The 26,618-nt window shown below is 38.1% G+C and overlaps 1 protein-coding gene across 1 annotated transcript in view; it reads right to left on the bottom strand.

Moving 5' to 3' along the window:
• LOC120537070 (glutamate receptor ionotropic, NMDA 2B-like) overlaps nt 1-26,618 on the bottom strand; it is a 544,803-nt gene that overhangs the window by 146,301 nt on the left and 371,884 nt on the right. The window contains exon 4 of the mRNA XM_039765704.1: nt 22,350-22,464. Within this exon, the coding sequence (XP_039621638.1) occupies nt 22,350-22,464 (115 nt within the window). The remainder of the gene's footprint in view (nt 1-22,349; nt 22,465-26,618) is intronic.

Raw genomic sequence — 26,618 nt, 5'->3', positions numbered from 1 at the left:
CAAAACCAGGAAGCTAGTCATACACTTCAAGAAGAAGAATACAGAGCATATTCCAGTCTACAACACCACAGTGAAACAGCAATGCCTGTTGTTCCTAAGAAGACTACTAAAAGGACAGCTTTCTCCTATATTAACCAACCACTTTAGGTAATAAATAAAATAATAATAATAAATTGCATTTATAGAGTGCCTTTCACAAACCCAAGGTCACTTTACATACAGAGGAAAAAATCATACAGTAGACAAAAGTTTGTCAAAGTGGAACGTTTTGAGTTGAGATTTAAAGGTGGAGAAAGAGGAGCAATCTTGGAGAAGGAGGAAGAGAGTTCCAGAGTTGACGGGCCATAACACTGAAGGACCTGCCTCCCAGGGTGGATAGTCTGGTGTGTGGGACGGTAAGGAGATTACTGCTCGAGGACCTGAGAGAACAACAAGGAGTGTATGGAGCTGAGTGAGGTAGAGGGGGCCAAAGGTTATGTAGGGCTTTGAAGGTGAGAAGCAGAATCTTGAATGTAATCCTTGATGGAACCGGTAACCAGTGAAGTTGGGAGAGAACAGGGGTGATGTGAGCAGAATGCTTTGTGAATGTACTGTAGCCTCTGTATAGATTTTACAGGGAGGCCAATGAAGAGGGAATCACAGTAATCAATACGAGACATTATGAAACTATGAACCAAAGTTTGTGTACCGTTAAAGGACAGAAACAGACGGAAGCGGGCAATGTTACAGAGATGATAGAATAAACTTTTAAACAGAGACCTAATGTGTATCATTATGCTACTTTATGCTGTATTTTGCCCAGGTGCAGCACCTGCTCTGCTTAGGGCCACAAAGACCTAAAGAAGGTTGTAAAGCTGACTTAGTATATTACAGGCACACAACCACTTTCTGATCAGGTCAAACATAACACACGCTGACTCAGAATGGAAAACACCACTATTAAGGACTTTAGACATCCAGGCACCCTTTTCAGTTTTGACAAAAAGTAAAAAACCATTAGCATCCTTCCACCTATTATCAGGCAACTAATTGTATACATTCATTTCATTAGATTTTTTTTAATAAAAAAAATTGTATTTACAGCATATCTGAAATTAATTTGAACAAAAGTGTACTCTTTCCAGTGAATTCTCTAGCAAACAACATTAGGTTGGACATCTTCCCTTTTATCATTGCAGATCAGTTTAAATACCTAGGGGTCAACATCACAAGTAAATATTAAGCTCTTTTTAAACAAACTTTTGCTGTTTTCATGGATAAAATTAAACAAGATGTGCATAGATGGTCTGCCCTCCATCTTTCTTTAGCAAGACAAATTAACATTGTGAAGATGAATATCCTCCCTAAGCTTCTGTTCCTATTTCAAAGCATCCCAATATACATTAACAAATTGTTTTTTTTAAGAAATTAGATTCAATCATAACCTCATTTATTTGGAATTCAAAAAAACCATGCACTCAAAACGCGACCCTACAATGACCTAAATCTGAAGGTGGCCTGGCTCTATGTAATTTTGCATTTTTTTACTGGGTGGCAAACATACAAGCTATAAAAACCTGGACATTGACACAAATAGATGAACACACACTAGCTTGGTCTTTAGCAGACATGAAATCCTGCAGTACTTCTTTAAACTCCTTGCTTTCTACACCAGTAAGTACAAGGTATCATCAATATACCAACGACCCAATTGTGCTTCATTCACTCAGAATATGGAAACAATGCAGGAAGAACTTCAAGTCAGAGATTATTTTATCTGTGGCACCTCTACATGATAACCACCTTTTTCCACCCTCTCAAACCCACACAATTTTTAATGTTTGGAAAACATATGTGATTGAATCATTTATAGATTTGTATATAAATAATGTCTTTGCATCCAATGAACAATTAGACTCCAAATTTAGTCTCCCATCAACACAATCTTTCCACTATCTCCAAATTAGAAAATTTGATAAAAGAGATCAGTCCAGTTTTCCTCACCTCCCACCTATTTCTATTCCAGAAGAGATACTGATCAGTCTTGGGGACTCAGACAGCATTTCTATAATATATAAAACATTTTTAAGTTCCTTCCTTTTAAAGATCCCAGAGTACAGTGAGAAAAGGATCTCTTACTCAACATTTCAGAAATGGAGTGGAAGACAGCCATGCACAGAATTCACTCAAACTCCATATGTGCAAAACATTCGATTATTCAACTTGAATTTTTTTATTGAGCACATCTGCCTCGTTTGAAATTGTCCAAGATGTTTCCAGGGCAAGATCCAGCCTGTGAACATTGCAGTCGAGCCCCAGCTTCCCTAGGCTGCGTTCCGGGCGTACACCAAATTAACATCATTCTGGACAAAAATTTGTAAATTCCTATCAGACAGCCTTGGTGTCACAATCTCTCCTAATCCATTAACAGTTGTGTTTGGTGGACTCCCTGATGGGACAAACAAACTGTGATTACTGTTACTACACTATTGGCACGTAGACTGATTTTGCTCAACTGGAAGAATCCTAATTCATCTCTTTTAAGTCAGTAGGTAACTGATGTTATATACTATTTGAAATTGGAAAAAATCAAATTCTGACTGAAAGGATCTGTTCAAAACTTTTTTAAAACCTGGCAGGACCTAATCAATAACATTTCAGAGTAAGCATTTATATTAGGGTGGACAGTTTTGCTCTGGTTGTTGGCCTTCCTCTCATGGATGGGGATTGATTTGATTTTAGTTTTGTGAAGTTTGACTTGATTGTATGGAATGTTATAAGTTTTTAATAAATTCAATAAAAAAATGTGTTTACAATTAGATGTTTTATTCTCTCTGTACCGTGTGACCTACTTATTATCTGATTTGTCACACTACCGTACCTCTGCATATCTACAGGAAGTGTGTGGCAAAGTGAGGTCTGTGGCTGGTGGGCATATTTTAAAAAGATATTTGCCACTGTAATGTCTTTGGGTGGGGTCATGTTAGTGTGGTGAGAGCGTTCAAGAGGTAACCTGGATGGACCCGGTAGGTGGGATCAACCTGGACTGTAACAAAATATTTGAGTAATAATGCTGAGAAAAGCAAATTTTAACTTGAACAAAACTTTAGTGTTTAGTGAATACTGCAAAATATTTTAAGCCTCTTTCTGAATTCAAAGGGAAATTATAACTAGCACATCCTTATCGGCTTTATCATGTGCAACTATATCCCCCTTTTTTAGAAAGACTGATTGATTATTGATTAAAAGCTTTATTTCCTTGGTTCTACCAACTTTCACAAGAGAAGTCATCATGAACACACTGCTAATACTACTTGCATGCAGTTTTTCTCTCTCAGCTTTATTCCACCGATCGGGCATGTTTAAAGCCACTGTTATCCACTACGTGCTGTTTTGTGGCTCATTTGGTAGCATCAATTAGCTGTCAAATACTTTTCCATGAAAGAATAAATACACTTGCAGTTGTGTTCTTTTGGACATACAGGTTAGGTGCATTGGCACAGTGTGTGGGTGTGTGCCCTGCGGTGGGCTGGCACCCTGCCCGGGGTTTGTTTCCTGCCTTGTGCCCTGTGTTGGCTTGGATTGGTTCCAGCAGACCCCCGTGACCCTGTGGTTAGGATATAGCGGGTTGGATAATGGATGGACGGATGGAATTACTCATACCAAAATGATAAAAATGTCCTAAACATTCTCCAGGACACTGTCCTGAAGGAACAAAAGACACAAAGCAGAATACTTTATATTATAAAATTATAACAGTGTAACCTTATCAAATCACTAAATCTGATTCAGGGTTACAGGGTCAGGGCCTGTTCTATCACTGCCAGGCTCAAGGCAGTAAGCAATCATGGATAGAACTCCATAATATTTTTATAGAGTATTGTGTAAATTAAGAGGTATTCAAGAGGCATGGCCACTGAATAATAGATTTCTGATCTAAAACTCATTGAAGATAAGACACCTAATGTGGGTCTCAAACAGGATATACATAATAGAAGAAGAGCTGGATCAGTGACTGACCTTCTCAAAGAGGTGCGTTATGTCACTGAAGACTCATTTCCTGTACTCTAACTTGGACGTTTTCCCTGAAAACATTGCTGCAGTCAGTGATGAACACAGCAAGCAATTTCATTGGTACATTTCCATCTTGGAAAAATGTTACCAGGACAAGTGGAGGCCCAGCATGTTGGCTGACCTCTGCTGAACTCTTAAGAGAGATGTTCCTGAGTATAGCAGAAAATCAGAAATGGCTAAGATTTACATTATACAGTGTGTATGTCATTTTAAGAAGAATGTTAATATACAATATTTTCAAAACATCACTCAAAACCTTACCTGAGAGACAAATTCTAAAAACATATTTTGGATTCAGCACAAAAATACTATATAGGATTTGGGTTTTGTTTTGTTGTTGTTGACAAGTACATTTTAATGAAGCAAAAACAACTGGCATTTTAGTAATGTCCCATATATCATCCATGTAGGTTAAGTATACTTATGTCTCATGTACTCAATGCATAGGTAACATCTCTTCTTGTGTTCTTGCTTGTAATGGAAAACTATGTGGAACTGATTTTGTTTTTTACTGCACTCATCTCTACAAAAATAAAGCTTTCAACTTTCTGGATGCCTAAATTGCCATGCTGTAGTTTTCCTTTTAAAACGAATCTATTACTTTGAACTTCTTGTCTTAAATTTTAGAAACTGAGATCACAGAATGAGCAGCTGGCTCCTTTTAGCAGGTTTTCTTCCAGAAGCCTAAGCCTTGCCTGGAGCCTGAGCTTCAGTGAAGGCACATGTCATACTTTTTGAATTGAAAGCACAGATTACTGTGTAATCTGTGAAATACTGTGTATAATGTTTTTGTAATAACTTTAGAATGAAAGACGCTTTATCAAACAAAGTCAGAATAAATGATTAATTTAAGATGTTATCTCTTGTACTATATAACTCACTAAGTGAGTAGAATTGAACTGAGCTTCAGTAACCGGAAGAACTGTCATTTCACACATAAATCAGACACCATGACACAGCTTCAGCCCCCAGTGCATCTGCTATATTAAACCAACAAACATGTCCCAGTTGTATCCATGCGTCATCTCCCAAAGACCTACTTTTTCTCTGTGTATATAATGTATTTGTGTTTACTCTACAGTGTGCATGAGTCTTTTAGTTATTATAAGTACAAATGTACTTCAGGTTCGAAGGTTTAATAGAGTATGCCTTCCATTAAGATGAAATACACACATACAAAAATCCAGAATAGCAGAAGGACCAACCATAGGAAAAAAATTAACTGCATAGCTACTTGTGTAGAATAACTATAGCAGCTCACAAATACCAATTTCTGACTCAGAAACAACTAAAGTAATTAGCTCAGAAACTCTACATTTTTCTCTTCACTTTCCACTGTTGCCTGTTCAAACATCATCTTTTCAATTAGACATGTGATCTCCTGCCTTCTAACCACTATTGCAATCAGTCATAATGGGAAAAGAAATTAGATTTGATTATTTAAGGTACACAGCAAAAAAAAAAAAAAAATGAATTACCAGCCTGCAGCCCATATTTTTTCTTGCCAAATCATACCATATCATGGGAATCATATCAATCAGTGGAGTATATGGAGAATGAGATACAGAAGACATCTACTATTGCAGTGCACAGTGTTTTTCAAAATTTAAAATTTGTTGCTCTTTTCTTTTTTTTTGGAATGTCTCATGTGTTAGTAGTAGTTCTTTTTATGTTTTGTTTTGCAATGTGTTGAAATGTTGTCTCATTGAAATTTGTGTCGATTCACCTAGGACATTAGGGATCTCCCTTAGATGGATTGAACTTTATTTGTCCGCCTGGGGAAACACACTTTTGCTGAATAAATTATTGGCTGAAAGTCCTCAGTGTTAGCGTATCAGAGAGAGGATGTGCAGCATTGTTCATAATGGCACTTAGTTTTATTATAATTCTCTCCTTTGCTACGACCTCTAGGGGGTCAAACGTGTGTCCCATAACTGAGCCTGCCCTTAATGCGTCATTAACGTGGACCGCCAAGTATTTGTAGGAGTGGACTTACCTCTGCTTTAACTCCCTAAACAGTTCCACCTGATATTAAGGTCCAGACAATTCTCTTTGCACCTATTTTCTTTCTCTGTATCTGACTCCTATACTTTGTCCATCCTCCTTATCAATACACCTCATAAGTGCAGAATCTTCTAAGAACTTCTGCAGTTGACATGACTTGGTGTCATATTTATAGTTGTAGGTGTACAAAGTGAAGAGAAAATTAGATAGGTGCTCCAATGTTGGTCACATCCATATTAGAAACACAGTCCTTGAGTCTCACAAACTGCAGTATTCTCTAGATAGTTCTTTATCCAGGACCCCATAGGGTCACCCACTTGCATATCACTGAGCTTGCCCCTTAACAGGGATTGCTGGATGGTTTTGAAAGCGCTGGAGAAATCCAAAATATAATCCTCACAGTACTGCCAGCTTTTTCCAGGTGAGCATACATATTGTGGAACAGATGGAGCATTGCATCCTCCACGTTTATTGTCATTTCTTAAAATACACTTACTGTAAATACTCTTAATTGGATTCCTGTGTAGTAATATCTCAGAAATATTCCTGATGCTTCAGCCATTTCCTCAGTCCATTTATAAATTTTATGAAGCTGATAACTTTCTGTAGCTGAGCTAGAAGAACTTTCAAATTTTTAATTATGTGGACGGTGCTGATCACCACAGGCTATGTTCCCATCTGAACTGAGAAAGCACAATGTGACTTTTAGGTACTGCAGTATGTTCTGCATATCGCCCATCTATAAAAATGCACAACAGAGTTCATGTAGCATGTTGTTGCTATTATGTTTGCCTAATAGTCAAAGCTATAAAATAGAAAGTCTTGTTACACCTAACATAAAAGATAATTACATATGAAACCTTATTGTCTGCAAAAATGAGCAGAAATCACACAATGTAGATCAGTGTGAAGAATAAAAATGTTATAGTTAGCTGCTGACTATAACAGAAGTTAAATGTTAATTAATAGAACACTGAAATTGGAAATATTTACAGAGCACAATCATGAACATTTTTGAGTTAAACAAAATGCTGCTAAAGAAAATTAAAAGAGAACAAAAAGTAAGCGTTTTGTATACTAATTAATGACATTTTACACAAATGAAAGCTATCTGTTTTACATTGGTTTAAAGAGGTGTATAATACAGAAAAGGTTCAGCTGTTTAGTTATTTATGTTTGCGGATGACACAACCATCATAGGCCTTATCACTGACAACGATGAGATGGCCTACAGAGAGGAGGTGCTGGCACTGAGTAATTGGTGCCTGGATAACAACTTGTCTCTTAACGTCAGCAAAACCAAGGAGATGATCGTGGACTATTGGAAACAGCAAGGCCGAGAATACCAGGCCATCTACATCAGCGGCGTAGAAGTTGAAAGGGTTAACAGCTTCAAGTTCCTCGGAGTAAACATCACTGAGGATCTCTCGTGGACCCTTCACATAGACACTGTGGTCACGAAAGCTCGCCAGCGCTCTACTTCCTGAAGAGGCTGAAGAAGTTTGGCATGAATGCCAACATCACCTCAAATTTTTACAGGAGTGTGGTCGAGAGTCTGCTGACGGGCTGCATTACCGTCTGGTATGGGAGCTGCTCTGCCAGCAGCCGGAAATCACTACAGAGAGTGGTGAAGGCAGCAGAGCACATCACGGGCAAGAGTCTCCCTGCCATTGAAGACATTTACCTCCATCGGTGCTTGCGTAAGACAAGCAGCATCATAAAGGACCACAGCCATCCAGCACGCCAGCTGTTCTCCTTGTTACCGTCTGGCAGACGATACAGGAGTCTGGCTGCTCGGACTACAAGACTTAAGAACAGTTTATACCATGAGGTCATTCGACTCCTCAACAGCAACACCTGAACACCCACAACACTTACATCACACCTGCATTGCACTACTCACACACAAACTGTACCTGCACACACTCGGAATACTGACTGGAACATGCATCTGTACTTTATAAAACATTATCTGTGCAATAACTGTCATTTGTACTTGCTGCTCATTCAACTCATATTGCTGTATAACTTCTTTTGAAATGTACACATTTTATTTTATATTGCTAGTCTATTTTTAACTTGTAATTTTTTTAAATTATTTTTAGCTTTATTGGAACTAGGCTGAATGACTTGTTCTCGTCATACACATTTCATTGTAATGTTGACCCTGTGGTAACCTATATAGGACAACTAAAATAAACCTAACCTAAACCTAACCTAAGTGGTCTGCTTTGGAGTAAAGGGGTATTTAAGACTGTGTGGTCAAATCAAGGCTGCTCTTCTGAGGAATGTTTTGGAATCTAGTTTTTGTTTTTTGTATATGTATATTTTTGTAAGTCAGAGGGCCATTCGGATATCAAGTTTAAGGTTTGAATAGTTAATATTGTCCATAATTCATTATTGTTAATTGGCTGCACCAGATGCAGGCTTTCAATGCCACCATTTGCTGCTTTAAATTGAATGACTGTAAACAAAATTTTTTTTCCCTCAGTTTCTGCTTTTATTGAGTCAGTCCATAAATTCACAATGCATTTTTATTCACTCTTTAAATGAATTTTACAAGGACAAGTACATTTTTCTGACCTTGTTTCTAAAGATGTTGCTCTCAATGCTTCATTCAAAATGTCTCAATTATTTAAATGGTTGCTTGGTACTGACTGCTTTATAGAATTAAATTAAAATTCAGCATTAGTTTGTACTACAGTGCTGGACTGATCATTTAGTATGGTCCAGGATCGAGTTTTAAATATGAGGCGTGTTTAAGTAACAATCTCCCAGCTGCCGTCTGTGTGTGCATCTCAATGCCCAAGTGCACTGTGCTGTAAAAATGGTGCCACTCTTTACAGTCATAATAGATCCCTTGGCATTGTTCAAATAAAGTAGGCTGTACCCCAGAGTCCTGACAATTCTGTACCCCCAGTCACCCCCTGACTCTAATTGGAATTGTCAGTATTATTGAAGATTCCCAGAGCTTGTAATTCCTAACTGTCCAAATAGGGCCACAAAATATTTTTCCTTGTTTAGATAAACACACTTCCCCTCTCTTTGACTGAAACAGAATAATAAAGGGGTAAAAACCTTCTCCTCAGGCCTGGCGTTGCCTCTTGGCACCTCTGTCTCTCAGCCCTTCACCACCTAATATCTACTGTGTACTGAGTGTACTGGCGCAAAAATTGCCACTGTCACATCATCCAGGTGGATTCTGCACATTGGTGATGGATGAAACCTCTCCACTACTGTCTATGTAAAGCACTTTGAGGATCAAGAAATGTGCTATATGAATGTACCTGTCCTAAGTCAAGGGGGACAAAGGCCTGCTTACTTGCTGTTGCAGACACTTGGCTAGTATGGTGGAGAGCAGTGTAGACAATGTAAAGTACTTTCTTTATTACCTCTAAATGGCAATTTTATCACAATAGAAGACACCCACAAATATACAGGCCATACATAAAACTCAGTCAAAAATATTAATTGTTGAATAAAGTTTGCAACATCTCATGTGCAGTATCTCATATAAAACGGTTTTCTTTTTCTACACATAGTACATACTTGAAAAAGTGAAAGCTAGTATCTCAATGACCATAAATATGCTGAATGACTTTTGGAAATTTGCCCTTCATATGTGGTGTAATTTCTCGCATTAGCTAATTTTTTGTTTTGCTTATGATTTGATGTTTATTATTCCATAATGCACTCTGATTCCTAAAAAGAGAAAAATATGAAATGACCATGGAATGAGGTGTGGCAAGTACAGACTATAGGTGCTGTCATGTGGTATTGATCTAAATTGAAAATGACACTTACATCCAATGGCTGTGTTAGGTTATTTTACACTCCAGGCCAAGCTTATTAGTGTGCCAGCTCACTGTTTGGTAGTTAAACCATGCGGGTCCCTGTACCCCTTATGATCTGAATGCCTTAACGTTGGTCCTGGCCCTGCTTACATCATCAAAATATTGAGGCTTCCTAAATCTCAAAGCTAATACAGTATAAAATTCATTCATTTACTGAACCTGCTAATCCTATTTGGATATGATGTGATATTCATCAATTCCTTCATTATCTAAATTTGCTTATTCTAATTTAGAGTCTTGAGGAGTTGAAGCTTATCTCTACTAAATCAGCCATGAGGTAGAAGCTAACCTTGGACAGGAATTTAGGGATGTAAGACTCTGCTCCTGTCTCTACTGGAATAAATAAATTCAGGAAAAATAACAATATACCATAATATTCTCAGACTTGATTCATCCAAATCACAGAAGGCCAAACATTCCCCAGGCAGCACTGGTACAAGGCAGGGACCAGCTTTATATAGGGTGCCCGTCTATGAATGGTCACAATCTCACAATGTCAATTCAGAGTGACCAGAAAACTACTCACACTCTTTAAAATATAATATCTTGCATGTTCTCCCTGTGTCTATGTGGGTTTTACTCTGAATACTCCAATTTTCCTCCCACATCACTAATCTTACAATTCTAAGTTGGCCCTGTATGAGAATGAAAGTTGACTTTCATCACAAAATGCGATAATTGGCATATTCTAATTTTTAGAATTACTGGTGTACAAAGATCCCAAGCCAAAAGACATATCACACTGACCAGCATGTTAAATTGTATGTTTTCAATTCAGAATGCGATAAACGCCACTTTCTTTTTGGCATAAATAACTATATATACGTTTCAGCTAACATGAGTGTGAGGTTTTACTGTGACAGTGTTAGCTTAAAGCTTCATTTATTTTTGTTATTTATTTATTTGTTGTGAAGTAGCAGCACATACACAGGTCTTGTGATTTGTCAGCTTTTATGAGGTGCTGTTTGGGATTGAATTTATTCTTAACAAAACATATACTGTATACTGAAACATGCTATATACTGAAAAGGTTACACTGTGCATCGAAGCACATATACTGTACGCCAAAATTTTGTCTTATAAATTGTGTACACATACCTTTAGTGGTGAACATTCACTGCACCGACTGTAAAAGACTTGTCACCCAGTAAGCTCAATATTAGTTCATTTACACGGAACTGTATCTGCAGTTAAGTGAAAGATTAAAACCCATGGGAAAAATTTACTTCTCAAAGGTTAATCTTTGATGGCTCATGAGACTTAAGAGATTTATGCCGTTTATGTTTAATTTAAGAATCAACTTCATCACAGATGTTTCTCCTAAAATTCCTTAGGAAAAATCATTTTAAACAAAAACGGAGACATGAGAGACAACTGAGGAAGAGAAGTCACACTTGAGAATGTGGTTTGAAAAGCACGAAATATTTTGTGAGCTCTTGTTTAAATCTCTTTCAGTACTTTGTATTTTTTTTACTTATAATTGGACACGTGCCTTTTAAAATATTTGAGATGATTGGTTATATTTCTTTTGTTTTAACAATTCATGAAGTGACTTGTTCATAGTCACACAGTGTCAGCAGCTGGATTTGAACCCACAACTTCATCATTTGAAGTCCAAAGCCTTAACCACTACAACTCACTGCCTGCTTTTTCATCCACCGTGGGTATGATATCAGCAGAGCAATATAAACTAGAACAACAGAATAGTATTATTCAGAAGCAAGGACTGCTGTTATCCTTTGTGGGATATGGCCGGCCAATACCCCCAGGCGGCCAGATGGAGCCCTCCCTGCAACATGGAGATGCCCCGAATTCCAGCAGGGCCTCATGGACATTGGAGTTTTAATGCACAGCCCTGCTAGATACCATGGGGGCCGACAGGGGTCGCTGCAGGGTGGCCCAGGAACTGCTATTTGCCCTATAACTCGGAAGTATGTCTTAGTCACAGCAACAGAGGAAATTACGTACTTCCGGGATGAAGAAGAGGAGTTTTCACCAGACCCGGAAGTGTTAAGAATCACAAGGACTGAGGGATCAGAAACATTTTCGGGTCAAGGACTATTTAAAGGACTGTGGGAGATCCCAGGGTTGAGTTGAGTCGGGAGGAAGGGTGGCAACGTTAGGGAGTAGGAGGGTTAATTATTGTAGTATTGTGCTTGTTTATTGTATGAGTATAGTGGAGTGGAGGGTGCTTTGTGCACTGTTGTGTCCAAATAAAAGTTATTATTGGACTTTTACCTGGTGTCTGGCGTCTGGTCCGAGGGTTCAAGGGGACGACAGCGCCCCCTATCTCTCACACCTTGTAAAGTGTTTTATTACCATAAACAATTGTCATGATGTTTCACAATATATTATTGATCTTCAAAACTTAATAATGTAATGACACTACTTGGGAAATCTGAGCTCATTGTGTGACTTTGCAGAGATCTCTGCTGAAATTCAGGAGGAGACATTTGTGATGTTTTCCTCAGGATAAAAATCTGAGAAGCATGACACAAACGAACATGTCTCCATTTTATTTCTTTCTGATCTCATTGCCGTCTAGGAGAAACTAAAAATACATTAATGCAATGTCTTTTTTTTGATTTCTCATTCTTATTGGAAATTGAAGTGGCTATGAATTTGCATGTACTGTACTGCAATGTTTCTCAGAGCTTCACTTCACAGTACAATGTCTCAATATTAAGAATCATTTATGCCCTAAAGGGCACCTCATAAGCTTTACTCTGCCTTTTTGGGATAACTGCCTGATGCTGTCTTCATGAAGTGTTTTACTCTAAAATTCAAAAAGTTTTTGCCTCCTACTTGTCTCTTGTTTTATTTCTCAAATTCCAATGGCACAAACATCAGGTTAATTTGTCAATCCAAACTGGCTCCATATGAGTGTGACTGTATAGTAGGTGTGTGTGTGAGTGAGTGGGCTTTCTGAGGAACCAGTACCCTATCCTGGGCTGATTTTTGCTTTGAGCCCAATGCTGCCAGGATAGGGTCTGGATCCCCATGATTCTATATTAATTTAAGAGTTAAAAGAAAATAAGAATAGAATAGAATAGAATAGAAGAAGGAGAGAGCTGTTGGGATCTGTGTTCACAGTGATTTCCTCCAAGTTGCTGTGTTTTTCAAAAGTTTAACTAGATCTCTGAATTTGCCCAGTATGAGTGACTTTGGGTGTCTTCCCAGCTCACTAGTTTTAGGTTTGTTTTTTTTTATATTGTAGGATATTCTCTGGCTAAAATATAATAAATTCATAAAATCATATTTATATTGTGACTCTGAGAAAACACCACTGTGGAACCTGGGGTGTGTACAGCCCCATTAACTCCGACACAGACAGGCCGACACAAATGTCCAGCACACACATTTTATTCACAGCCAGGGAGCATTTCTCTCTGCTCGCCACAGCACAACACAGTACATAAAGCACCAAGACAGTCCCTTTGGCGTTGTCAGTCCTCCGCACAAGCTTTGTCCTCTTCCTCCCAACTCTGCTGCTGACTGGCACCTTTTTATGGGTCACCCATAAGCACTCCAGGTGCCCAATGAGCTTATTCCCAATAGCACTTCTGGGTGTGGTGCAAGTGCTGCCAAATAGGGCCCCGCAAACATCCATGCGCCCCCTGGCAGTGGCCACAGGCTCAGGAGAGTTGAACTTCTGTGCCATGTCCCCACTGGAAACCAAAGGGGCTGTCCTCTGTCAGTCGGGGGGAGAAACTATCCTGAAAATATTCTCTGCCCAGGTCCTTCCATATTCAGGGCGTCCTGGCCGGGTAAGGGCCCCGGCCGTCCACCACATCACATGCAGTAAGATAAAGTGAACGTTTTGTGCTTTTGCAGGTTTCTTCTGTGGTGAATCTCTGTTATTTTTTAGAAATGATAAATCAATATTAACAATATTCTGTAGTTTAAATCATAGTAATATCTCCAGGGGTATAGCAATACAGATATACTGCATGCAAGAGTTCCAGGAGCTCCAATAAAGTGGTGCCACTTTATGTGACTTCATAAGAAAAAAAAAACTTCCCTATTCTTTGTCAAAATTCATTAAGAGTTACAGTTCAGTAGTCTGCACCCAGCTGATGAAAGTTTACCAATTGTTTCCATCGTACAGTAGGATCCAGCTGTCTAAAAACTGGACTGAAGCTGATTATTTAAAAAGTGAATAACACCGAAAAAGTAGAAAGATAAAAAAATGAGGAAACAGTAACAGAAATGGCTAATGTTCTTTTGAGTCCAGCTTACTCATTGCAAGGACACTTATGACAGCCATCTCAGGCTACCATGGTCACTTTCAATTTCAGTAGATTTTGAATTTATACACCTGATCTAGAAAGACGAACAGAAACAGTAAAACACTGGGTATTTTACTGTATTTTAATTTCAGATGAGCAACTTTTGATATGATAAGAATCTAATTGATATAACAGTGAAAATATATTCCTAGGAAATATTGCTTTTAGAAACTGTAACTCAAGATCTTATCTACATTGACAAGGCTTTCTTTACGTAAGCTCTGCTCACAATTTGCAAAGCTATCCTAACTTGATGATATTTTTATTAAAATATGGCATGTCCACCCGAGCACAGAACTACCTTAACAGTCCTAACTGCTGTTTTCCTGGCATAAAACAGCCCATTGTGCATGTTTTACAATAAACAATAAATGTTTGATTGATGTAATATGAAAATACAACTAACTGAGTATGATTTAATTCCAGTACTGTGTTTACAACGACGCCTCACGCCTGGACAAACTTGTTAAGAAGGCAGGCTCTATTGTAGGAGTAAAGTTGGACAGTTTAACATCTGTGGCAGAGCGACGGGCACTAAGCAAACTTCTGTCAATCATGAAGAATCCACTGCATCCACTGAACAGGATCATCTCCAGGCAGAGGAGTAGCTTCAGTGACAGACTGCTGTCACTGTCCTGTTCCACTGACAGACTGAGGAGATCGTTCCTCACCCACACTATGCGACTCTTCAATTCCACCCGGGGGAGTAAATGCTAACCTTACTCAAAGTTATTGTTTGCTTTTACATGCATTTTTATTACTATTTAATTTAATATTGTTATTTGTATCAGTATACTGCTGCTGGATTATGTGAATTTCCCCTTGGGATTAATAAAGTATCTATCTATCTATCTATCTATCTATCTATCTATCTATCTATCTATCTATCTATCTATCTATCTATCTATCTACAATGATTAATGATCATAGCAACGACCAACATAACTTGACTGCAAGGTATAATCAGTAAATGTCTTTCTCCAAAGGAACATAACACATCACAGAGTACCTTTCTCAAACACAATGCAATTCAGTTTCACTGGGGAACAGAACCTATCCTAACAGTAGTGGGTAAAAAGCAGGACCCAGACTTCAATGGGGCAAAAGTCCTTAAATCACAGGAAATAGTTCAAAACACCTTAAATTTAAAACATGGTCATGGTTTGAGGAGTATAATAGGAAGTTAGAATTTAATATGTGAATATACCTTATTTAATATGGATGTAAATGAGGACCCTGCCACATATCTGTAACTCCTATATGCTGGATATTTTTCAGACATGATTGACTGCATGGTGTTATATATGCAATTACATCTGGGACACCAAATAACAAGACAGATAACTTTGGAGTAATATAGCAACCAATATTAGCTTTTAAATAAATGCTGAAAACTCATTATGTTAGCATTATACTGTATACACTTGTTTGGGGCAATGTACTTTCTGTTTATATTACTTTTTATGCTAATTGTAAGGTAATTGTAAAGGTAATTGACTGTACTTGTCTTCCTGTGATTCATTTTAGAATGTCGCTAACATAGGACAACTGGAATCTGGGCTTTTAAAACAACACTCTCTTATATACACTATATGGCCAAACATTCTGAACACCTGACCATCATTCTTACATGAGTTTGTTGGACGTCCCACAGTCTCCACTCTTCCAGAGAGGATTTCAACAACATTTTTGAGTGTTTCTGTTGGAATGTGTGCCCTTAAAGCATTTGTGAAGTCAGTTAGTGATGTTGGATGAGAAGATCTGGTTTAAGAGCACTTAATCTTTTCCAAAGGTTTTCAGTAAAGCTGAGTTCAAGCCACCCGGGTTCCTCCACACCAAACCTGTCAAACCATGTGAATATGGACCTGGGGCCTCATGTTGGCTGTACAATTGGATGTACCCTGCCCACTCTGCAACAAATCTACTCCTCTCAATGCCACAAAAAACCAATAGACATTTCACAGGATTCATCACATCCCAGTCATTGCATCTTCCAACTTTTGCAATCGGGCAAAAGATACAGAGCAATGAAAACCAGGACAAACCGCCTTAAAAACAGTTTTTATCCAAAAGCAATCATGGCCCTGAACTCAAATAAAACTGCTCCATATCATTATCTAAATGAGCAATATAGACCTTAAGTCAACCAGTGCAATTTGTATATATGACAAGTGTAATTTGTATATATTTGTAATGTATTTTTATTACTATTCCTTTTCTTGTTTTTTAACTCTTATGCCTTACACTGAGTCAAAAGCACCTTCAGTTTCGTTGTTCTTTTGTAAAAGTGACAATGATAATAAAGATTTATGTATCTATTGTGGCACGCGGCTGGGGGTGGTACCCAGCCGGGACGCCCAGGAGGACCAGAGGAGGGCTTGCACCTCCTCCAGACCATGAGTGGGCGACCGCCCTGGTTGCTTTGGGGGCCACGGGTGCAGAGCTTTGGGGCGCCCCAATGCCTGCGGGAGTCCTGGACCTCAGCACGTCTGCCACACCAGGACGTGCTGGGAGGAAGAGGAGCAGTGACACCCGGAGTGCTTCTGGGGATACAGCCGGCACTTCCGCCACACTGGGGCGTGTCGGTTGTCAGAGCACACCTGGAGCACATCCGGGGGGACATAAAAGGGGCCACCTCCCTTCATTCAGGGCTGGAGTCGGGTGGAAGAGGACGAGGTCTGGGAGAGGAAAGAGGTGGCCTGAAGAGAGGAAAGGCAGTGTGGAAAGAGGCCAGGACTTTGGGGGTGATTGGTGCTGCGCCACTGGGTTGTGCACTTTATTATTGTAAATAAACGTGTGTTGGACTTTAAAATGATGTCCGTCTGTCTGTGTCCGGGCTGTTTCCCACACTATCTATCTATCTATCTATCTATCTATCTATCTATCTATCTATCTATCTATCTATCTATCTATGTATAAAAAAAGTGCATACACACAAAAATGTTGTGTATGCCTGTTTCCACACTCACATCGTGATGTATAAAAACTAAACTTGGCGTAAAGCCACGCACATTTTAACGCCAGTTCAATCCATTACGCACGCAAGTTCTTTGCTCAGTTTTGCAAATTGGTGGCACCCAGTGTCAAAGCAGTGCTACTGTTCCTCCGTGGTGTCCCTTTATTTTTTAGATTCCAATCCCTGACACGGCTTTATCAAATATACTCTTGGTGCACCACTTGGAGTATTTTAACCCACTGTATCTGAGTGTGGAATCACAGCTGTGCAGCAGCTGATTGGAAAGCTCAACAGCAGATTGCATCAAGAGCGGAAAGAAATATCAGGATACAGCTTCTAGCACACAATGCTTAAGCCATGCACAGTCTATTTGAACCTCTCCCAATTGGCAAAGGCTTCAGACCCTTTCCTGTACAGACCTCGTGGTTCAGAAACAGTTTCATCCCAAGAGTTATAAACGCACTCAATCAGTCCATCAAGTGCTCCTGGTAGAACAGTTTGTATGCTGGTAGAACTGTTTGTACTTATAAGTACAACTGCCTCACTGTAAACTTGCATATTGCACAACCTGAGCTACCTATGCTTTCATATTGTGTATTTTCACTGTTTTTAGCCTATTATTATTATTATTATTGCTGTTGTTATTTTACCATTTTGTAGGAAAATACGTTTATGGAGGATGAATTGGTGCCCAGTTCAGGGATTGTTCCAGCCTTGCGCTGTATGCTTGCAGGGATTGGCGCGACACTGGTATAATTAATAATAATGGAATAATTAAACATGTACTACTAAGATATTTCAATGTTCCTTAAAAGGTCTGAAGAATTCTAAGCTTACAGATGGCTTGACATTTATTAAAGAGTGTGGCAAATGGTTATTTGGAGAAAGAAAAGGAAGGACAGGAATCGGGGGTTAGTTCGTTTGAAAGAGACAGTACTGCTGCAATAAATTATTTCATTGAGGGTCGCTCACAACTCAGCAAGCATTTTGAAGGAGGCAGGAACAATCTCTGGAAGGGGCGCCAGCTCCCACTTCTCCAACGTGCCTTAATGTTTTATACATGCTTTAATTTCTATAATCATGAAAATAATATCAAGTATACATTTTTGTATTTAAATTGTTCAAAGAGCTGTGACATCATGAATATAATGTATTCTGTGTCCTGTCATTGTAAGAGAAAGTCTGTTTAAGAAGCATGTAGTGATTCACACACATAGAATACATAGAAGAACACATAGAATATAAAGCATTTAATGTGCCACTTTAGTTACAATGGGATTTGAGAAACTATTAAATTAAATGATTTTAAGATGAAGTTTATGACATTCTACTTTAATGACAAAATAAACTACATGATTAAGGTGGAAATTTCTTTTTTTTCACACTGTATCCCAGTTTTTTGTTTTTTTTTTCTCCATACCCTAATACGCTTCTATATGACACTCAGATGGTGGGCTACGACTCACCTTTTCAGGGCGACTTTGATATTTGTCCACTTCTTATTTATTTCCGGCACTGTGCGACTTTCTGAACTTGGACTTTCAAGTTTCTCCACCACTCTGTCACTTGATCAACTTCATTTTGTTTCCCTGTGCTTTTGCCATTATCTTTTCACAGAACGCAAAACATAAGGAGCTATTTATATTGATTTAAATTCTAGGAGGAGTCGGGGTGGGGCAGCAGGCACGTGCACGAGTGTTACTTTTCACACTGATCAGGATTTATGGAGTGGAAGAACATGGAAGTTTGCAAACACAAAGATTTATACATCTGGAATTTTTTGTGCATACGCATATTTTCACTTTTGTCTGTACACCAAGTTTAAGTATGAATTCTACACATGGCATTATGCATGAGGCCCCTGGTGTTTGTACAGGGGTACAGTCTTGATGGAACAGAAAGGCATCTTACCCAAACTGTTGCCACAAAGTTAGAAGCACAAAATTGACTAAAATGTCTTTGTATCTTGAAGCATTAACCCTCTGAGCCTGTTTTTTTGGACCAGCCATAAAGCGGTATATATATGAAAGGCTGGTATAACAGCCCACCTATCTATCATCATAACCCGGCTGGACTGAATAATAGCCTACGCATATCTGTTACACTACACTACTCTCTAAATCTTGCAGTCCAGTGCCATAGAGGCATATTCCCAAAAGGCTTCTACACTTATCTGTTGACCTATCCTAGCTGGCTGGAATACTGGCCTTTGCTATATTAGACTACAAGATTACACATGTACTGTAAATATACAGCTGTCTAATTATGTTGTTATGCTACTTATGCAAGTTATGATGCTGTTTTTTTTTAAGCAGCAGCATCAGTTTTGTTTTTTCTTGTAGAACTCAAGAAGAAAACGGAAAGGAATTTCAGTTGTACTTTAGTATGGGAGCAACTCAACACAACAGATGCTTAGTGTGTGCAGAGAAGAACAAGTCGACAAAGAGAGCTTTTTCCCTTCTGTCCCATGGGAGGTTTCTTTCCTCCCTGAGCTCACCTTAGGACACCTGCCACTGTCCCTGGAGGGGCTTGCACCACACCCAGGGGAATTTAGGTGCTTGACACCAGAAGCAAGAGCAGTGTGGGGAAGAGGAGACACATGATGATTGATCGGAAGATGGTGAAAATCATGTGAATTGTTCTTGTGCATTGCTTCTGGCACTAAAAATGTTTTGCAGCGTATTACTCAAAGGTACAGTAGATCCTTACAATGGATGGTAGAAAATGACTGAAAGTGATCCAGCTTGTTCTATAGTATCAATCTGTTATAACGTTGTGGCTTATCATCATATAATAAAATTTTACTTTTATAAATCAAAATTTAACTTTTTCAAAATTATGGAAAATTGCTGAGGAGACAAAATTGCTGGGGAGCGTAGGGTTCAAAGGGTTAACAGTACCCTTCACAGCCTAGACCAAACCCTTTAAAAAACACCTCCAGACCATTATCCCTCCTCCATCAAATTTTACATTGGCCACTGTTCCAGTGTGGTGATGAGGTGTCACTCGCAACACTCAGGCAACACGGAAACATGCTATCAGCACATGCTCTCAACTATTAGTCTGGAAGTTAGTTTTCTCCTGGATTCCGTCCAACCCAGATTAATTTAGCAGACTGCCAGATGGTGGAGTATGTTTCATCACTCCATAGAACATGTGTCTACTACTGCAGAGTCCAACATTGGTGTGCTTTACACCACTCCACACAACACTTTTTTTTGAGTGTAGCGATCTTAGTCTTTCGTGTAGCTGTTTTGGCATGGAAACTCATTTATGAAGTTCCTAACACACAGACCTTGTGCTGATGTTGCTTCCAGACACAGTTTGGTGAGTTTTATGTGCATTGTGCTTCAGCCATATGTGGTCCTGCTCTGTGAATTGCATGGTCCACTTCTTCATGGCTGAGCTGTTGTTGCTCCTGGATGCCTCCACTTCAAATTAATTGCACTTACAGTTGACTGAGGAAAATCTAGCAGTGCTGAAATATCACATACTGACTTGTGGCAAAGGTGACATTCTATGACAGTGCCATGTTTAAAGTCACCGAACTCTACAACTCAACTTACTGCCAATGTTTGTCAAAGGAGGTGAGATGGCTATGTGTTTGAGTCTATGCTCTTGTTAACGATGCAAGTGACTAAAGCACTTGAACTTAATAATTTGGAGGGGTGTCTACATACTTTTGGCCATATAGAGTATACAATATGTATATACAGTATTTCTATGTATATTTATTTTAATACACTACATTTTGTTTTTATCAGCTCTTCAACATATTGTTTTGTTATTATTACTTTTTTACTGCTAAAAGTTCTATAATTATTGGACAGTGTCCTGGGAAGTGCATTTAACGATAACCAAATTGAGTTGAACTGAATATCTTTTTACTGATGTGGCTTGGCTGTGCCACCTCTGAAATGAATGTCTGATTTTTACATTGTGACAATCATGATTAAGGCTAATTTGGTTTACATAGAAGGTTGTTGATTGGTAAGACACACCATTCTGGAAGAATAAAGTGGCAAATGATTGTGATAATTGTAAAACATGACTGGAATATCAGGGGTTTTGTTAGGTTTCTTTCAGACATTGTAATTGTCACCCCAAGTTCACAGATTGATCACATTTTACTTTGTTATCATGTCTGTTTTCAGAAAAATACACAACTACTCATGTTTTTGCCATTCCACTATTATCTGTTTTGTTGGCTCAATTGCTCTGCTTAAACAGCTTTTACAGTGAAACAGGATTCTATATTCAAGTTTTCAGTGAAAATGGACATATGATTTTTATTTTCCATGAGCAAAAAGATTATTAAACACATTGTCATAAAGGGGAATTTTGACAAAACACTCAGCACTACTGTCATAATACCACTAATATACTGTAAATGTTATTTTTTGAAATGTCATTAAATAAAGAGAATAAAAAGTGGAAAACAAAATCTAAAAAAACAGCTGTGTTATAATATGATTATATATATATATATATATATATATATATATATATATATATATATATATATATATAATATGATAAGAATTTAAAATGCTGCTTGGCACAAATAATCTAAAAGAAACATACTGTAAATTGAAATTGTCTTTAGCAAATTGAACATTACTTTATGATATGAGGTGCATTCAATAATTTATCTACCTCAGTAGGAAAGAAAAGAGTTTTCAAAAAATGTTTTGTTTTATTTTTCAGTAAAGTCTCCTGATAGCTCCATAAACTTCATCCACTTTCTTGCAATGTCTTTAACCCCTTTGAAAAAAAAATATCACAGCTGCCTTGGTGTCTTCATCACTTGAAAACCGCTACCAATGGAGAGATTTCTTCAAAACTCTGAACAGGAAATAATCTGTGGGAGCCAGATCAGGGCTGTAGGGTGGATGGTTCAGTGGCTAGAACCCACCTTCTCTAATGGCAGCCTGTGAATGACGTGACATGTGAACCGGCGCATTGTCGTGAAGAAGTTTACTTGATTCACACGAGGACTCTCCTGACATCCTGTCTCTTAAAATGTTAGACTCACACTGAGCCACAACTGTGCAGGAGTAACCTTGAGATATGTCACAGCATACCCAGACTTCATTCAACATGCTTGCTGCCTTTTTTCATACACAGGGAGATAAATTGTTGAACACCCCTTGTACATTCACTTCAGATCTGAAATTGATGCATCTCACTCACCCTTTCCCATCGCCGCTCTTTTCCCAGTAAGAGGATCACCAATTTGGGGTGCATCTGGTAGCCATCTTCACTAAAGGACAGGTTTCTACCTTCAAATGTCACATTCATCAGAAACCTGCAAAGAAAGAGTCCACATCTTCAGAATAAGATTTCAAATAAACAATAAAAAAAGATTTTTCTTTGATCACTACATTCCAGTCTTTTTTTAGTTTACTTGATTTTTTCTCATCACATATTTTTAAACTTTGACAAATGTACACATGATCATTTTTTCATGACCTCGCAGCTACTAAGACCTGGGTTAAAATCCTGAGGTCTGTTATTTTCTGTGTTATGTCCTTGTCATTTCTGTATGGTTTGTCTCACCAGCTCTGGTTTTCTTAGATTTATGGGGTTTTTTTTGCCATGTGTACAGAGTACAGTAAAATTTCTACTTGCATGCGTTTACCAACTTGCAACGCATCATCACTTTCTAGCACTGTGATAATCAGTGATTCTTATTTTTTTCCTACATGTGTGAGTGTATGATTGACTGCACCCTGCAATAGATGGTCACCATGTTTATAGGTCTGCCCTTGGTTTGTGCCCAAGGTTCCAGAATATGCTACCTTTAGCTGTGCTAAGCAGGTTTGTTAATGGCAGATTGAGGATCTGTATTTCATGGGAAACAATCAGTTTCAACAATATAAGTGAACAATTGCTTCACCTCACACTTCGAGTGTTTCTCCAAAATACCATACAGTTTGATATTTTTCAAATTATTCCTAGAATGGCAGGTTAAAAAAAAAACAACTGAAAATGTATATTTCAAAACAATGGTAAAGAGTAAAGTCACACATAACATACTTAACTCATACTTCGACTGTTTCTCCAAAATACTGTACTCTTTGGTACTTTTAAAATGATTTCTAGAAAAGCAGATTTAAAAACTGGAACACAAATACTACATCAGTGGTAAATACACACATAACATACTTTAATGTTTCATATCATTTATACATTTTAGCATCTTACTTCCGTTATTCTGTCACACTGAGCTTATACCAGGAGTAAGGCAAAAATTGGGAATAGTCATGCAAGGCAAATTTAGCTTTGGTAATATATCTGACTCTCTTGTTTTTAGGTAGTGCAAGTAACCAACATCTAACAACTGCAGTATTATTCTAACCTTAATGATAAATTTGAATATATATTGTCACACATATGCGAATAGAAGGCAGCGGAACGGCTTACAGAATACTGTTAAAACGTCCGCCATGGGGGCAGCCGGGTGCACTGACACTTTTTTAAAGTCTCCTGCAGACCTTTCCCGGGAAATCCCACCAGTAGCCAGTGCCTCAGCTCAGAGCACGTCACTTCCGGCCTTGGGCCTGAGGATGACATCACTTCCGGGCCCAGTCCCAAGGATGACATCACTTCCCCCAGACTCCCTATAAAGCCTCTTTCCCTTCCTCTGCATTTCAGTTCTGTTTTGGACTCAGTCTTGTAAACTACTCTGGTCTTACAATTCTTACTTTTGCAGCCAGGAACATATTATATGGGTGGCTGCCCCAAACCTTTATCATGTCTGGAGTCTCGTTTTGTCACAACATATAGTGAATTCTGACTGCACTGAAAATCAAAAGTAAAACAGAAAAGGGGGATTTAAAAAAATCAGAATTGATCAGGAAGTCCTCTTAAGCTTGTACATTCTTTATATATTTCTATTGTTGTTATATTTTATCACATGTAGTAACCAATTATACATGAAGTCTAAGGAGCCCAATACATGAGGTCCAGTACTGCAAAGTTCTTGTCACGGGACCCTGGAATTGCAGGTGGACTTTTCTAAATTTATTGAAGATTCAAGTATCTTTAAGCATTCATTATGCAAGTCGCTCTCATTACTCAATTGTACTCATGTAAAGGGGACAGCTTCTAGAGCAAGAAACGTGCATTATGCAGGCATACCATTATTCAGACTCTGGTTTGTTAAATAATACAAAAGAAAGTAATGAAAATCATCTGCTGTCATACCGAAAGCAATTATTTATTTATTAAATAATGATAAAGTAAAATCTGTTATGTCAGTCAGTCATTTTCCAACCTGCTTAGTCCTAAACAGGGTCCAGGGGGTCTTTTGAAGCCTAACCCAGCTAGCATAGGGCACAAGGCAGGAAGAAACCTTGGATTGGGCATCAATCCATCACAGGGCAAACACACAAACACACTATAACCATGCAATTGGATCAGTTTTGAATGGACAATTTGCCTAACCTGCATCTCTTTGCAATGTGGGAGGAAACCCATGGAGACATGGGGAGAATACGCAAACTTCACACTGGGAAGACGCAGAATGTGAACCTTGGTCTCCTCAAGACAAGACAGCACCGCTACCATTGTGCCACTGTGCCGCCTCAACCTATTACAGTATGGGTTCTTGGATTTATCAAATTTAAGATTGGATGAGCATGACATGATTGTTAGTTATAATAATATTTTAAAGCATGCAACTGAAACAATATACTGTATATTTTCCTGCTTTTTAGATAGCTAGCTAGAAGTTAAAGGAACTAAATGACTGATGTGAGGCAATATGATAAGATAGATACATAGATAAAAAAAGGGGACAAAAGAAGCTGCCATTTGACAAATCTATACTAGCACATGTGCACAGATGCCCTTAATTAAATGGTGTAAACTGTTACATACTAAAAACATACGGGCAGTCAAAACTAATTAGGGACTCCGTCGTAGAAGAAATTTTTTTTAATGAACATCTGGAAAAAGACGGCTGTGAGTAAAAAGAGAGAATCAAAGAAAGAGAGGCACTGGAGGAGGCCACATTTGGTGCTTTAAGTAGTTCCTAGAAAGGCAGTTGGTGTGGTGCCCTATTTTTTTTTTTCAATTAGAACCATTAACATCTACAATATAAAGGTTCTACAGGCTAATGTATTGTTTCTCTTTCTTGTGCTGACTGAAACCTGACAGCATTATAAGACTTATGTTATGTTCTTCCTTTGTTTTTTCTCTTGTATGTTTATTTTTAAAAGCACAATTATTTGGTATCTGGAACTCTTTGAAATTGTCCTGTGTGCTGAGAGATGACAAGAGGTCATATTATTTTTTACATCACACCATATAAATTCTAAAATATTTGACTAGGGGAATTTTTGACATTTACGTAACAAATGATAACTCACGTGTAATGCCAAAATAAATAAAATAAACACAAATAATACACAAAGTTGAATGGGCTAGTTGCATAAGGAAACAAGATATCCAAACTTATCCAGAGATACAGTAAACTGTTGCCATGTGCCTCTGATTATAATAAACTTGAGGAAACAAACAATACTGATTATTCCTACCTTGTACATTCTTGACTGCACAGTAACATAACCCATTCATTTTCCGGTTGTTATTTCAGCTCAGTCCACCACTTTAACAATCAGTATGTCTGCTGATGTTTTATTACTTGTTGTTGTTTGCAATACACAAGCTATTCTTTTTTTAGTAAATGAAGCTGTGATTTGTTCACCTGGTAGGCTCCATGGCCAGAAATTAAGTGATGGATGGGCAAATTGCACCCACCTCCCCATTTTAGTCAGAATCTATTGGACCAAGTGTAGATCAGTATGCTTGAGCTCAATGGGGTGATTTATTAAAACATATAAAATATGTACTGTATTTTGAAAAAACAAAATGACAAACCCAGTATAGTGTATGTAGGTAGGTAGCTAGGTTGGGAACATGCACTAACACAGCACATTGTGTGCTGACTTAAAATGAGAATTTATTTTTTTAATAAAAAAGGTCAAAAGGTGAGAAGTAGTCAAGAAATTTAGCCAAGGTCATTACTAAATATTTAACTAATCTGTCATCAAGATCAAAATACAAGTCAGAAATCAAAGGTGTAAGAATCAAGGCTATTTCATATGCCAGGAAAGATTTAATCAAAAATAGAATTACACACCAATATATTTTATACCTGAATGCTTAAGGAATGTGCATGCCGACCTTTATATGGTCACTCCTGTGACATCACACGTCTTCATCTTGGAGACCATGATGCTGATTGCAAAAAAATGATGGTGTCAAAAATGACACAAAATAGCATTGTAAAATAATTATTCAAATATATTTTCCAATATCCTTCTAGGAAAACGTGAAAATCAAAAATTAATTATCTGAGTAGAAAACCTCTAAAATAGACACATATATGTCAAGAAAGGACTCTAGTAGTTCCAAAAAAATTAAATTAGATTTAAGTTGATAAGGCTCAATAGA

This window comes from Polypterus senegalus, chromosome 10 (genome assembly GCF_016835505.1).
Source record: "Polypterus senegalus isolate Bchr_013 chromosome 10, ASM1683550v1, whole genome shotgun sequence".
In the NCBI taxonomy this organism is placed as follows: Eukaryota; Metazoa; Chordata; class Cladistia; order Polypteriformes; family Polypteridae; genus Polypterus; species Polypterus senegalus.
Note: the sequence above shows the minus strand (reverse complement) of the source record. Positions and strands in the feature narration are given on the sequence as shown.